The following is a 10,885-nucleotide window of genomic DNA, read 5'->3' on the forward strand; positions in this document are numbered from 1 at the left end:
CCTTGTTTGCAGTTGCCCAGGGAAAAAAAATGGAGTTTCTCCAGTTAGGAGCTGCTCCCCCCAGGCTGGCTGCTGTGCCCTCCCCACTCTTCCCCCTCTACCCCAGCCAAGGAGTGGGGCTGTGCGTTTGCAGAGCCTTTATTTGGTGTTTCTATGGTGGGGGGCGAGGGGTCAGCTGCCCCTGACTGGGAGAGCAGCACGTCTGTGCACCAGAACCACAGGCAGCTTGAATGCACTGAAGAGCTGCTCCGTGTTTGGCAGGATCAGGCCAGGCCCACCCCACACTGGGGGCTTTCGGGCTGAGCCTTCATGGAGACGTGGTCTTCTGCTCCAGGGGCAGCCGGCCCCTGCATCCTCCCAGGGATGGTGGGGCAGAGGAGTGCAAGCTGGAGGCCAGGAGACGTCACCACCAGGGGTGGAGGTGGGACATGGGGTTATTGGAAATGTCCCACTCCCATTGCTGAGGTCTCTGACACAGGGTGGCCCAGCCCAGCATCCTGGCTGGGGTGTGACAGAGATGGCAGCAGTGGAAGGGGACAGCATTTAGCTCTGGCTGCCAGGGAACATCCTGGGAAGGAATGGATAGGGAAGCAGCCAGGGGGGATGCCAGCCCTCATGCCAGCTCTACTTGTCCTGCTTCTCCTGCCGCTGCCTCAGGTAGGCCATGATGTCATTCTTCACGACCCCGATGTTGGCACGATGGTACCAGCGCATGATAGGCACGCCATCAGGCCCCACCAGGAACTTCTCGAAGTTCCACTTGATGTCATGGATCCGCAGAGGCTCCCAGAAGAGTTTGTTGGGGTTCCCAAAGTTCTCCGTCACTGGGGGACAGGCGTTCTGCAATTGAAGGCCATTGCATCACTGCCTTGCCCCTCCAAAAACCAACCTGGGTGCTGCCCCCTCACCCCCCTTTGCCACGGCACCCACCTTCAGGAAGGTGAAGACCTTCTGCTCCTTGGCCCCATTCACATCCCCCTTCTGGAAGAGCTGGAAATTGGGTTCAAAGCCGCCTCCTGGCCGGACGTACCTGCAAGGGGAGAGTGGGCAGGAGGTTGTGCAATGGACAGCTCTGGATGTTGCACAAGGGTTGGTGAGGCCACAGCCCCAGGCTGGGAGGGAGGTCACAGCCAGCAGGAGCTGCAGCCTATGCACCCACCACCTAGCTGGGGACCCCAGAACAGCTGGAGTGCACCACAGCCCCCACCACAGTACTCACTTCAGAGCAGGGAGGATCTCTGAGTTCTGGCCAGGTTCCTGCTTCCCAAATTGGTTGGAGGGGAAGCCGAGGACCACAAGCCCCTGGTCTCTCAGCTCATTTTGTAGTGCATTCAGTTCTGCATGCAAGCAAAGCCAGGAGTGGGTTAGCAGGGAACCAGACATACCCCCAAACCTGCACCCACCTCCCTCGGAACATGTTATCCCTTTCCTCAGCTCCCTGAAGCAGAACAGGCCACAGGGACGTGCCAAAGGCTGCACCCCTGGGTGACACCACCCACTCCTGGGCTGCCTGCCCTGACCCCGAGGTGTGTGTGCCCTGCAGGGCTCTTACCAACATACTGCAGGGTCAGGCCTCAGTACGTGGCCACATTGACGAAGAGCACCATCTTCCCCCTGTACCTCTCAAAGGGGATGAACTCGTCCCCATCGATGGTCATGGCCCCATAGTTGTAGATGGTGTCGTTCACGGAGTTGTAGCAATCCACCTGTGGGGTGATGAGCATCCCATGGGAGCAGGCTGGGGGGCTGCCCGCCATCCCATTCCCCATCCCCACAGGCACCAGAGCAGCAGGCCCAGCCCTGGCACTGGCTGTGAGTGCAGCTGCCAGCGTTGTGTCTGTCCCCTGTCCCAAATACTGCTGGCAGCAGCCAGGTTTCAGCGTGCCAAGGTCACAGTGATGGGACAGGCTGGCTTGCTCATGCAGATGCACACATGTGTTCACACATGTGCAAGCCCGGGCAGCGGGCCCGGCTCCAGCTGGGGGAATGTTTACTGGCCAGGGAGCGGCAGGAAGAGGAGAGGCTGGAAAACAGTGAGGCCGGCCCCAGTCTCCTGGGCCGTGGGCGAGTAAGCAGGACCCAGCACCTCCCCACGCCTCTGGGGAGCAGGGGCAGTGCAGGGGGATCAGGGTGGCACTGGAAAGGGCGGGGCTGGAGCAGCCCCTGCATGCGGGCCACAGGGGTTAACTCGGGGGAGCCCATCTCCTGTCCCCCACCAGGGAACTGAGGCACAGCCAAGTGCACGGAGGGGCTATTTTGGGAGCTGGCAGGAGGTGAAGTCACAGGGGCTGTGCCCGGGGAGTGAAGGCTCCGTGGGGCTGTGGGGTCCCAGCGGGCAGGGTGGAGAGCCTGGCTGGGGGGGTGACAGTCACCGCTGTCCCCTGCCCGCTGGGCTGTAGGGACACGGCAGCTTCCACACCCTCCAAAAACAGGGGAACCCCCTGGATGATGTGCATGGAAGAAAATCCCCATGGTCTTCTCCTGGGGAGGTCGGAGGAGGGGGTGTCATAGGGCCACCGTGCCCCACTCCTGCCCCGGGGAGCCCTGCAGAGAGCCTTGGGGACAGGCGGGTCCCCAGGGTGTCACACAGCCCCCCGTCACCCCCCTCACAGGCCCCGTAGGGGTGCCCCCCGCCTCTTACCTTCTCCCTCTGCTCACTCCACCCCGGCTGGACGAGCCCAGCCAAGAAAAGGGGCAAAATCCAGGCGCTGCGGGAGCAGCCCCCCATGGTGGGGCGCAGGGTGAGGGGTGCTGGCACCCCCCTGACAGCCCGGGGCCAGCGGCGGGGACCAGCGCTGCTGTCGCCTGCTGTCACCTCCGAGCCCGGCGGCCAAGAAATAGCTGCGGGGCTGCGGCGGGGGAGCCAATGGCCGGGGGGGGCCGGGCCGGGGCCGCGTTAACCGTGTGGGCTCTGGGACGGACACACGGACACACGGACACATGGACGGACACTGCCCGGGGGTGGCACCACGGCCTGGCAGGGACCGGGGGCACCCACGGGAACACGGGGCAGCGGCATGTGCAGAGGGTTTATGCAACAAGTTATCCGAGCCGGGATAAACCCGCAGGTTGGGAGGGGAAGTGCCGGGGGGACGGGGAGTGGGGGAGAGAGGGGCTGGGAGATGGAGAGGGGCCAGGGGGGCAGAGGGAGCGAGGGGGGAGAGAAGTGTCGCAGCGAAGAGGTGCCCCATCCTGCGCAGGGCACCCAGCCAAGGTGACATTTCCCCCCCAGAGGGGTGCTGGCACCCGAGGAGCAGGGACTAAACACCCCCAGCAGCAACCCGGGGAGGTCGGGCTGGGGGTCGGGGGGGGGAGTGTCCCCCAGTGGTTGCAACAGCAGAGCTGGGGAAAGTTGATCCTGCTTTTCTCCCTGGTGCCCAGTAAATTAGAGTATTGTTGGAAGCAGCCCTGGAGGAAGGTTCCTCCTGGGGGGGGCTGTTCTGGGGCTCGGGGGCTGTGGCTCCACGCTGACCCTGCTGCGGTCAAGGGCAGGGCACCACTGTCCCTTAGCCCTTGGTGTCCCCAGGGGCAGGAGTTTCCAGGGTCCTGTTTGCATAGGCAAGGAATGCAAACGTTTACCCTGGGCTGTCTCCAAGGAAAATATCCCTGGTGAGGTGTAAATTCCTTGAAATCCCCCAACAAAACCATTTGATGGGAGAATTAACTGGATAGGAAACTGCGGTTTGGGGTGGGGGCTGGTCTGGGATGCAGGGCAGGGTGGGGTGGCAGTGGGTGAGCCCTGGGGGGACCAGGAGTGCCAGTAGGAGCTTTGGCTTTACAAGAAAGCAGGGCCACGATGGTGTCAGCGAGCCGGCTGCTGGAGATGCCACCAGGGAAGGGGAGTGAGGACGTGGGTTAAGAGGAGGCTGGGAGCAATCTCCCAATCCATGTTTTTCACCGGAAGGAACACCATGTCCTTGGAAAGGCTGATATTGTCTGGCTCCAAATGCAGCCTCAGATGATGTGGGAGGGCTGGGAGTGGGGTGCATCCTTCAGGCACCCAGGGAACCTGTGGAGTAGGGCAGCTGTGGGTCCCTCCGCCACTGGCAGCATTCCCAAAAGCTTTAAACCTGCACTGCTACTGGAGAAGTGCCTTAGCCCTGCCCTGGCATGGGGTGTGGAGTGTTTCCCCAGGTTCAGACAAACCCCCAAGATGCTCATCTGCTGCCTGGAGATTGCCCAGAGCCCATCACAAGGTGCCAACAGCCAGGCTGGCCACAGGGATGCTCCAGTTGAACCTCATGGATGTGGGGGAGTGAGGCAGCTCTTTGCCAAAACCAGGGAACCTGTAGGAGCCATTATTAGGAGTTTGACCCTCCCCAGCCACCTCCCAGGCTCTGGGTAGATTTGGGGCCACAGGGCCATGGGGCTGCAGCTCCTGGCCAACACACTGCTTGCACGTCTCTGCATCCTGCAGCCCACAGGGACCAATGTGAGCCTGGCACAGTGCCCTGCTCCCCAGCCAGCTCACACTGCTGAGCCTGACCAGGGCTTGAGCCACCTCCTGGGACAGAGCTGGGACAGACCTGAGGAGCTGCTCGGGGCTGTGCTCCCTGCTCCACTAGCTCCCACCATGGGAACAGCCACCCACTTCTAGTTATGTCCCCTAATTGCCTGCACAGGGCTTTGGTGGCTTTCTCCTGGTTAATAAGGACTTGGTGGCTGGGGGAGCAGTGTGGCTTGTGCAGTGGTGGCACCGTGTGGTTGTGCCCCTTCCATGTGTCCCTGATCCATGCCGTGCACAGGGAAAGGCTGAGCTACTTCAGAACTGAGTTTTCCTGAAATCAAAATAAAAATAAGGGACCTCTTTCTCCAAGTCCCCTCTCCTTGGGTGCTGGTGCCAAATCATCCTTGGTGGAGGTGGGGGATGGAGGAGTACTTAATGAGCCACAGCCGATGGACACCCTCTCTGTCACTGAGCTTCCACGGCAGCCTGGGTATGTCACCCAGTGTCCCCACCATGCTCTGCCTTGCCATGCCCAGGCTACACAGCAGAGCTGAGGGTGCCAGGGGCTCCAGCAACACCGTCTGAGGGCAGTGTGTCACTACCCTGCAGGACTGGGGTCCCCCACCCCCAGTGGCAGGCGTGCTGGCCGGGCTGACCCTCACACAAACCTCCTTCCCTGGTTGTTTTTCCACCAGAGCTGGGCAGGAGCCAGCCCCCGCCTGCTGCAGATGTTTGGCAGGAGTTCGGGGCGAGAGGCCAGGCGCTTCCAGCCCCGTGGCCACCACACTGCTGCTGCCACCAGTCTCCCTGGCTGTCCCCGAGCTGCGTGCCAGGGGCTGCAGAGACCTTGTGCCAGGCTGCAGGGCCACAGCTGAGCACAGAAAGAGTGAAAGCAGGGGTGGGGACCATGTACTGCTGCTGGCTGAACTTGTCCCAGAACTGACCAAGCAGTTCCTGCCATGTAGAGTGACAGGCCAGCAGTGTGCCAGGGTGGTAGTGGTGAGCTTGAGCAGCAGCAGGCAGCACTGCCCTGGCTTGCAGCAGTGCAGCTTCCCTTTGGCAGCCTGACATGGCATCAGTCCCAGGGCAGCCTCTGAACTTTTGTTCTAGGTGTGCAATGGCAGGCAAAAGCAGAACAAGCTCTGCCAGGCGAGAGGCCCCAGATCTTTGGGCACGAGGCCTCCACACACTGCCAGCCCGCAGCTCGCCCAGACCTCACCACCCTGCCCCAGCCCATGTGCTCCCGCACACTGCTCTGGTTCCATGGCAGCCTCCCTGCTGGGCATGGTGCCCAGCACCTTTTGGAGTAAGGACCCCCCCTTCCCAAGTGCCCTCGCAGCCCCCCAGCCTTTGGCCTGGTTGCTGCCCCCTCCCCATTGCCATCCCTTCCTCTTCCAGGGTAAGATTTGTCCCCCTGCAGAAATGCCACTGACTCAATTTCCCCCCCCTCCCACCGCAAGAGGGGACTGCCCAAAGGCAAGGTCAGAGCCAAAATCCCCCATCCCCTGCTCCCTGCCGGGGTTGCTCCATCCTCGTCCCCCAGCAGCAGCCCCCATGAGCCAGCAGCCAGCTCCTGCCACACTCCAGCACCTCTAGGAAAGTATCCCAGTGGGCGCTGAATCACCTCAGCACCTGCATCGTGCCTGCTTGCCACAGTGTCTGCTTCTCAAAAGGCAGGAAAAGGCTTTTTTCCTTGGCAAAACACCACATAAACACTGCCTCTGAGCTCCAGCACTGTTCAGGCACTGAAGCCAGGGCTGCAGGAGGATTTGCTTATCTTACTGCATCCTGGAGGAGGAATTTCCAACTCAAATGTGTTGGAAATTCAGTCTATATCCATTCTCCCCTATCTTCATTTAAAAAATGTCCTGGCTTCTCCCTGCTTTCCCCCAGCTGCCATTTCACTTTGTGTTTGTTGTTGTTACAGGCAAACCCCTCTTTCCAAGGCCTTTCCTGGAAATGTTTGCCACGGACTTGAAACTTTCCAGAAAACTCATACCATGAAAGGAAACCTCTCCCATCCCTCGGCTGCTCCAAGGGGCACACGGAGGTGGGAGCAGGCACCAGGCATGGTTACATGGACGGGGGGGGGGAGGTGTTTCATGCTTTCCCTCGTGTTTTGCTCTGAACCAGGCTTCCTTCTCAAACCATTCCAATGTTTGTGGCTTCTTCCCTATTCCTCTCATAGCGAAGCTGCTCAGCTCACGTTCCTGGTGCCAGATGCCGCTGGCCATCCCCACAGTGTCCCCAGGGAAGCAGTGCTGGGGTGGGGCACGGTGGGGGGGGTGGTAAAGCAGAGCTGGGGCTGTTCCCACCCTGCACGTCCGTAATGTCTTCCAGCTGCTGCCGCACCGTGCCAGCACGGGAGGGAGAGAGGAGGAACAACAGGAAAATAACTCTGGTTATTTGCCTCAAATTCTGCAACTTGAGAGGGAAAGGGAGAGTCAACAGCTCGAAACAGAAATTTGTTTCTGGGCTGGGCAAGGAATACACGTCCCTTTCCTCCCAGCACAACCACAGCCTGTGGCTGCAGCACAGGCATTTCCTCTGCTCACAGGGGTCTGTGCTGGGCTCCCTTCCTGGGGTGGGAGGTGTTTGCCCAAGGTCCTACTTCCCGGGGAATCGCCTGCCCCTCTAGCCCCAACCCATATCAGATGCCAACTGCTGTGGATCAAGCCACACGAGATGAGACAGGATTTGAACACTGCAGGGCTGGTTGCTCTTTCCAGCAGACAAAATGGGATTTGAACAATTCCCACCAGCATCACCGTAGTGTTTCCCCACATCCCTGACTCATCCTGTTACTTGAGACCTCTCCTGCCATGAGTCACCAGGACACCATTTCAGCGCCAGGACTGCTCCTGCCCCACTGACCCCGGCACGAGGCTGGTGTGGGGGAAGCGATGCTGGTCACCAGAGTGGGAGGAAAGCAGCCATCACCACTGTCAGAAAGTCCTGAGGGATCCTTCCTGCTGTCTGACAACCATTGCCCAATTGAAGTTTGCCCTCCCAGAGCGTGGGGCTGGGCTGGCAGTGTGCCTCGCATAGGGCTGCGGCTCCAAGGCCAGACAGAACCCCAGCACCTTGAGCCAAAACAGTGCAGGAGGTCTCTGTGCAGGAGCACAGAGAGGGCTTCTGGAGAGGCTGCAAAGTATCTCAGATCCTGCACACAGGCACCCAGATGCCACCCGTAGTGTGAACAGAGCCACACGACATGCTCATGTGTAGGTTAAAAGTCCATTTATTTCATAACAAAGAGCAGTGCAAGAACTTACATGATCCCCTGCCACTGACTGGGCACAAACCTGCTCCTCCCACTTTACCTGCCCAGGTGAGAGGTGCACAGACCCCCCCAGTAGGCCGGTGTGTTGGGTGAACAGTGAGGGCTCTCGCTATCGGGAGCGGGGAGCACAGCCAGCGTGCAGGCAGACAGGCTGGCAGGAGCTGCACACACTCCTCTGCCCCGCGAGACCCAGAGGAACCAAGAGCCCCATAAGATTTTCCTACAATTTCAGCAGATAATGGATAGAGGAGAAGCCAGTGCCAGCTGCACGTGTGCTGTGCAGCCAGGACAGGCTCTGTCACCGATGCTTTCAGCCAAGCCTTCAAACTTGCAACCAGAAGCCACATCCATCTCGCTTTGACCCTTTTTTCCAAACACCCTGAGAGCTGGGACTCCAAAGCAGAAATAATTTTGTCAGGCATTTCCACTCCTTGCTGCTTGCCTGGAAGGAGATGGGATCACCAGTGAAGGCAAGACTAGCCTTCCTGCCTCATGGCAGCAAGTTGTTTCTAGGTGGACACATCCACAAAGTCATCCACTTTGCTCTCCCGCTGCTGCCAGTGCTGCCACCTCCCCTGTGGTCCCCGTGAGCTCGGTGGGCAACAGGAGGCAGTGAGTTCACCCAGTGAGAGCCTGGTGCCAGCACAGGGGCAGGCATCCGAGTGCTGGCCAACCCCGGCTCCAGCCCGTCTCTCCAGCTCTCAGGGTGCCCCATTGGGCTCTGCGGGGTCCCTGGCACAGGGTCCCATGGCCGCAGCCCCCTGCCCGGCCGTGCCCTGGTGCCCACACCTCACACGATGCCGTTGCGTGTGGGGTGAGTTCGCACGCGGTAGATGACGACGGCAGTGGCCGGGCAGAGCACCAGCGCCGTCATCACCAGGATGGTGGCCAGGATGATCAAGACGATGACCCAGATGTCCAGGATGTGCTTGGGAAGGGCGGCAGGACCTGTGAGTTCCAGGAGGTCCATCCTGCAAGGGAGAGGCAGGGGGTGATGGGGCAGCCCCCTCTATCCCTCCCGCAGCCAGAACCCCTGCGCTGCTCTGAGCAACCCGCTGCTCTCTCCAAGCTGTGGCCAGGTCCTGCTTTCACCTTGGGCTCCTCTGAGAGCCTTTGGTAAAGGCTCCTTCGATTAGCCCCAGGATTTACAGTGTGCTTTGAAAGCACTGGATGAAAGCCTAGAGAAAAACTTCTCTATTAATTGCTACCGTTGTTAAAGGAGCTGATAAAGCAAAGCCATAACAGGGCATCCCGCTGGTCACTCACCGGTGGGTCATCGCGTGGGGAAATGGTGGGGTCAGGTCAGCCAGAGCCCCCCTCCCTCCTGGGGAGCCTCCTCTGTGTGTGTCCCCACACCTGTACTCCGTGCTGAGTCACGGAGTTAACAGCTCAATGGGGCGGAGGGGTCGGAGAGCGGGGACCCCCTCCACAGGGACCGCGGCTGCGCCCCTGTCCCGCTCCTGCACCCTGGGGGTGGGGGACACGATGCCGTGGAGAAGAGGCGTCAGCCGCCTGTGCCCTGCCTGTCCTGCCTGTGCCCTGCCTGCGCCCTGCCCGTCCTACTTGCCCTGCCGATGCCCTGCCTCTCCTCCCTGCCCTGCCTGCCCCCTGCATGCCCTGCCCATCCTACCTACCCGCATCCCCTTACCTGCGGCGCTGCCCGGCTCCGACTCGGGCTCCGGCTCCGGCGAGAAGCGACGGCAGCTGCGGATCCCGTCGGGGGAGGAAGACTCCGCCTGGCCCCGCCCGGCCCGCGCGGGGCGGCAGGGAAGGGGAAGGGGAAGGAAAAAAAGGAAGGAGAAGGGAGGGGAGGGCAGTCAGGACATTTTTTCTCACCAGGCTAAAGCAAGGTCACATTCCACCTCATCCGAGCCAGGACGGGGTCCCACCGGGGGAGACCATCTGGAGCCGAACCCGAAGGTGTCAGGTCGGCACCGTGGGAACATTTAACTTCTTAGCCCTTAACAAAGGGTTCTCCCCTGCCCCGTCCTGCTCCTGCCACAGCAGGGCTCACAGGTCTCACCTGCCCCCGAGGCCCGGGGGAGGCGCTCCCCAGGGATCCGAGCAGGGTGATTTACAGAGACAGGGAACAGCGTTTCCACTGCCCACTGGAACATTCCGCTCCATCCGTGATGCCGAATGGCGAAAGCAGATGTGGGATGCTCTGATTTTCCTGCTGGGACACCAGCTCAGTGTCACACGCAGTGGGACCTATGCACTGCATCCTTCACTCCTGCTTTTTCCCAGGGAAACCTGGTGGATTCCCAGTGGTGGAAACCCCCTACCCACATGCTCTAAGACCCCCCTGGCCTGCAGGCACCTTCCCGGGCCCACAGCACAGGCAGAGAGCCTCCTCCCTGCCTTCCCAGCTGCTGCTGTTGGATAAAGAGCACGTGGGGTTTTTATCTCGAGCTGTGGCAGATCCTCACGGACAGGGGTTTCCTCCGGAGCTAGCAGTGGTGGGCAGAGGGTAGGGACTGACTCCAGGTGCTGTGCAGGGATGAGCACAGGGGTGGGAATGAGGGATCCATGCCACAGTCCAGGCTGTGACTGGTGCTTGGTCGGGGTATCCAAGAGCAAACTGGGGTGGTTTGCTGATGGAAGCTCTGCCCACACAGCACAGCATCCACAGACTTCACGCTTTCCTGCTGATCCCACGACATGGGAATGTTTGTTCTTGTCAGGACCCCGTCTTAGCAGCCATGAGACTGAAGAGAAACCACCTTTGGGGCGTGGAATATTCAGCACTGCATCCAGCTCTGGGAGCCCCAGCATAGGAAGGATGTGGAGCTGCTGGAGCGAGTTCAGAGGCGGCCGCAAAGATGCTCCACAGGCTGGAGCCCCTCTGCCCTGGAGACAGGCTGGGAGAGCTGGGGGTGTTCACCTGGAGAACAGAAGGCTCTGGAAAGACCTTAGAGCCCCTTCCAGTGCCTAAAGGGGCCCCAAGAGAGCTGGAGACGGACTTTGGACAAGGGATGGAGGGACGGGAAAAGGGGGAACGGCTTCCCACTGTCAGAGGGTAGGATTAGATGGAATATTGAGAAGGAATTCTTGGCTATGAGGGTGGCGGGGGGCTGGCACAGGTTGCCCGGAGGAGTTGTGGCTGCCCCACCTCTGTTCCTGGCCGGGGTTTGGAGGCCCCCGGTCCCCAGGAT

At 60.6% G+C, this 10,885-nt stretch overlaps 2 protein-coding genes across 3 annotated transcripts; both read right to left on the reverse strand.

Annotated features, from left to right (window-relative positions):
- Positions 1-122: 122 nt before the first annotated feature.
- GPX3 (glutathione peroxidase 3) lies at positions 123-2,842 on the reverse strand. The gene is made up of 5 exons (XM_064672020.1): positions 2,642-2,842; positions 1,553-1,706; positions 1,220-1,337; positions 931-1,030; positions 123-840 (listed from the first exon to the last, which is right to left on the reverse strand). The coding sequence occupies exons 1-5, from the start codon at positions 2,726-2,728 to the stop codon at positions 625-627; spliced, it is 675 nt and encodes a 224-aa protein (XP_064528090.1). The 5' UTR covers positions 2,729-2,842; the 3' UTR covers positions 123-624.
- Positions 2,843-7,670: 4,828 nt separating this feature from the next.
- On the reverse strand, positions 7,671-10,864 carry SMIM3 (small integral membrane protein 3). Of its 2 annotated transcripts, XM_064672031.1 has the most exons (4): positions 9,754-10,864; positions 9,379-9,466; positions 8,520-8,701; positions 7,671-8,172 (listed from the first exon to the last, which is right to left on the reverse strand). In XM_064672031.1, exons 1-3 carry the CDS (start codon positions 9,845-9,847, stop codon positions 8,521-8,523), a joined length of 363 nt encoding a protein of 120 aa, XP_064528101.1. In that variant the 5' UTR covers positions 9,848-10,864; the 3' UTR covers positions 7,671-8,172; position 8,520. The 2 variants fall into 2 exon arrangements, with proteins under 2 accessions (XP_064528101.1, XP_064528102.1); XM_064672032.1 differs by lacking the exons at positions 9,379-9,466; positions 9,754-10,864 and adding an exon at positions 8,997-9,315 and having other exon boundaries at positions 7,671-8,701.
- Between the last annotated feature and the right edge of the window lie 21 nt (positions 10,865-10,885).

The sequence above is a fragment of the Pseudopipra pipra genome, chromosome 15 (genome assembly GCF_036250125.1).
Source record: "Pseudopipra pipra isolate bDixPip1 chromosome 15, bDixPip1.hap1, whole genome shotgun sequence".
Classification (NCBI taxonomy): domain Eukaryota; kingdom Metazoa; phylum Chordata; class Aves; order Passeriformes; family Pipridae; genus Pseudopipra; species Pseudopipra pipra.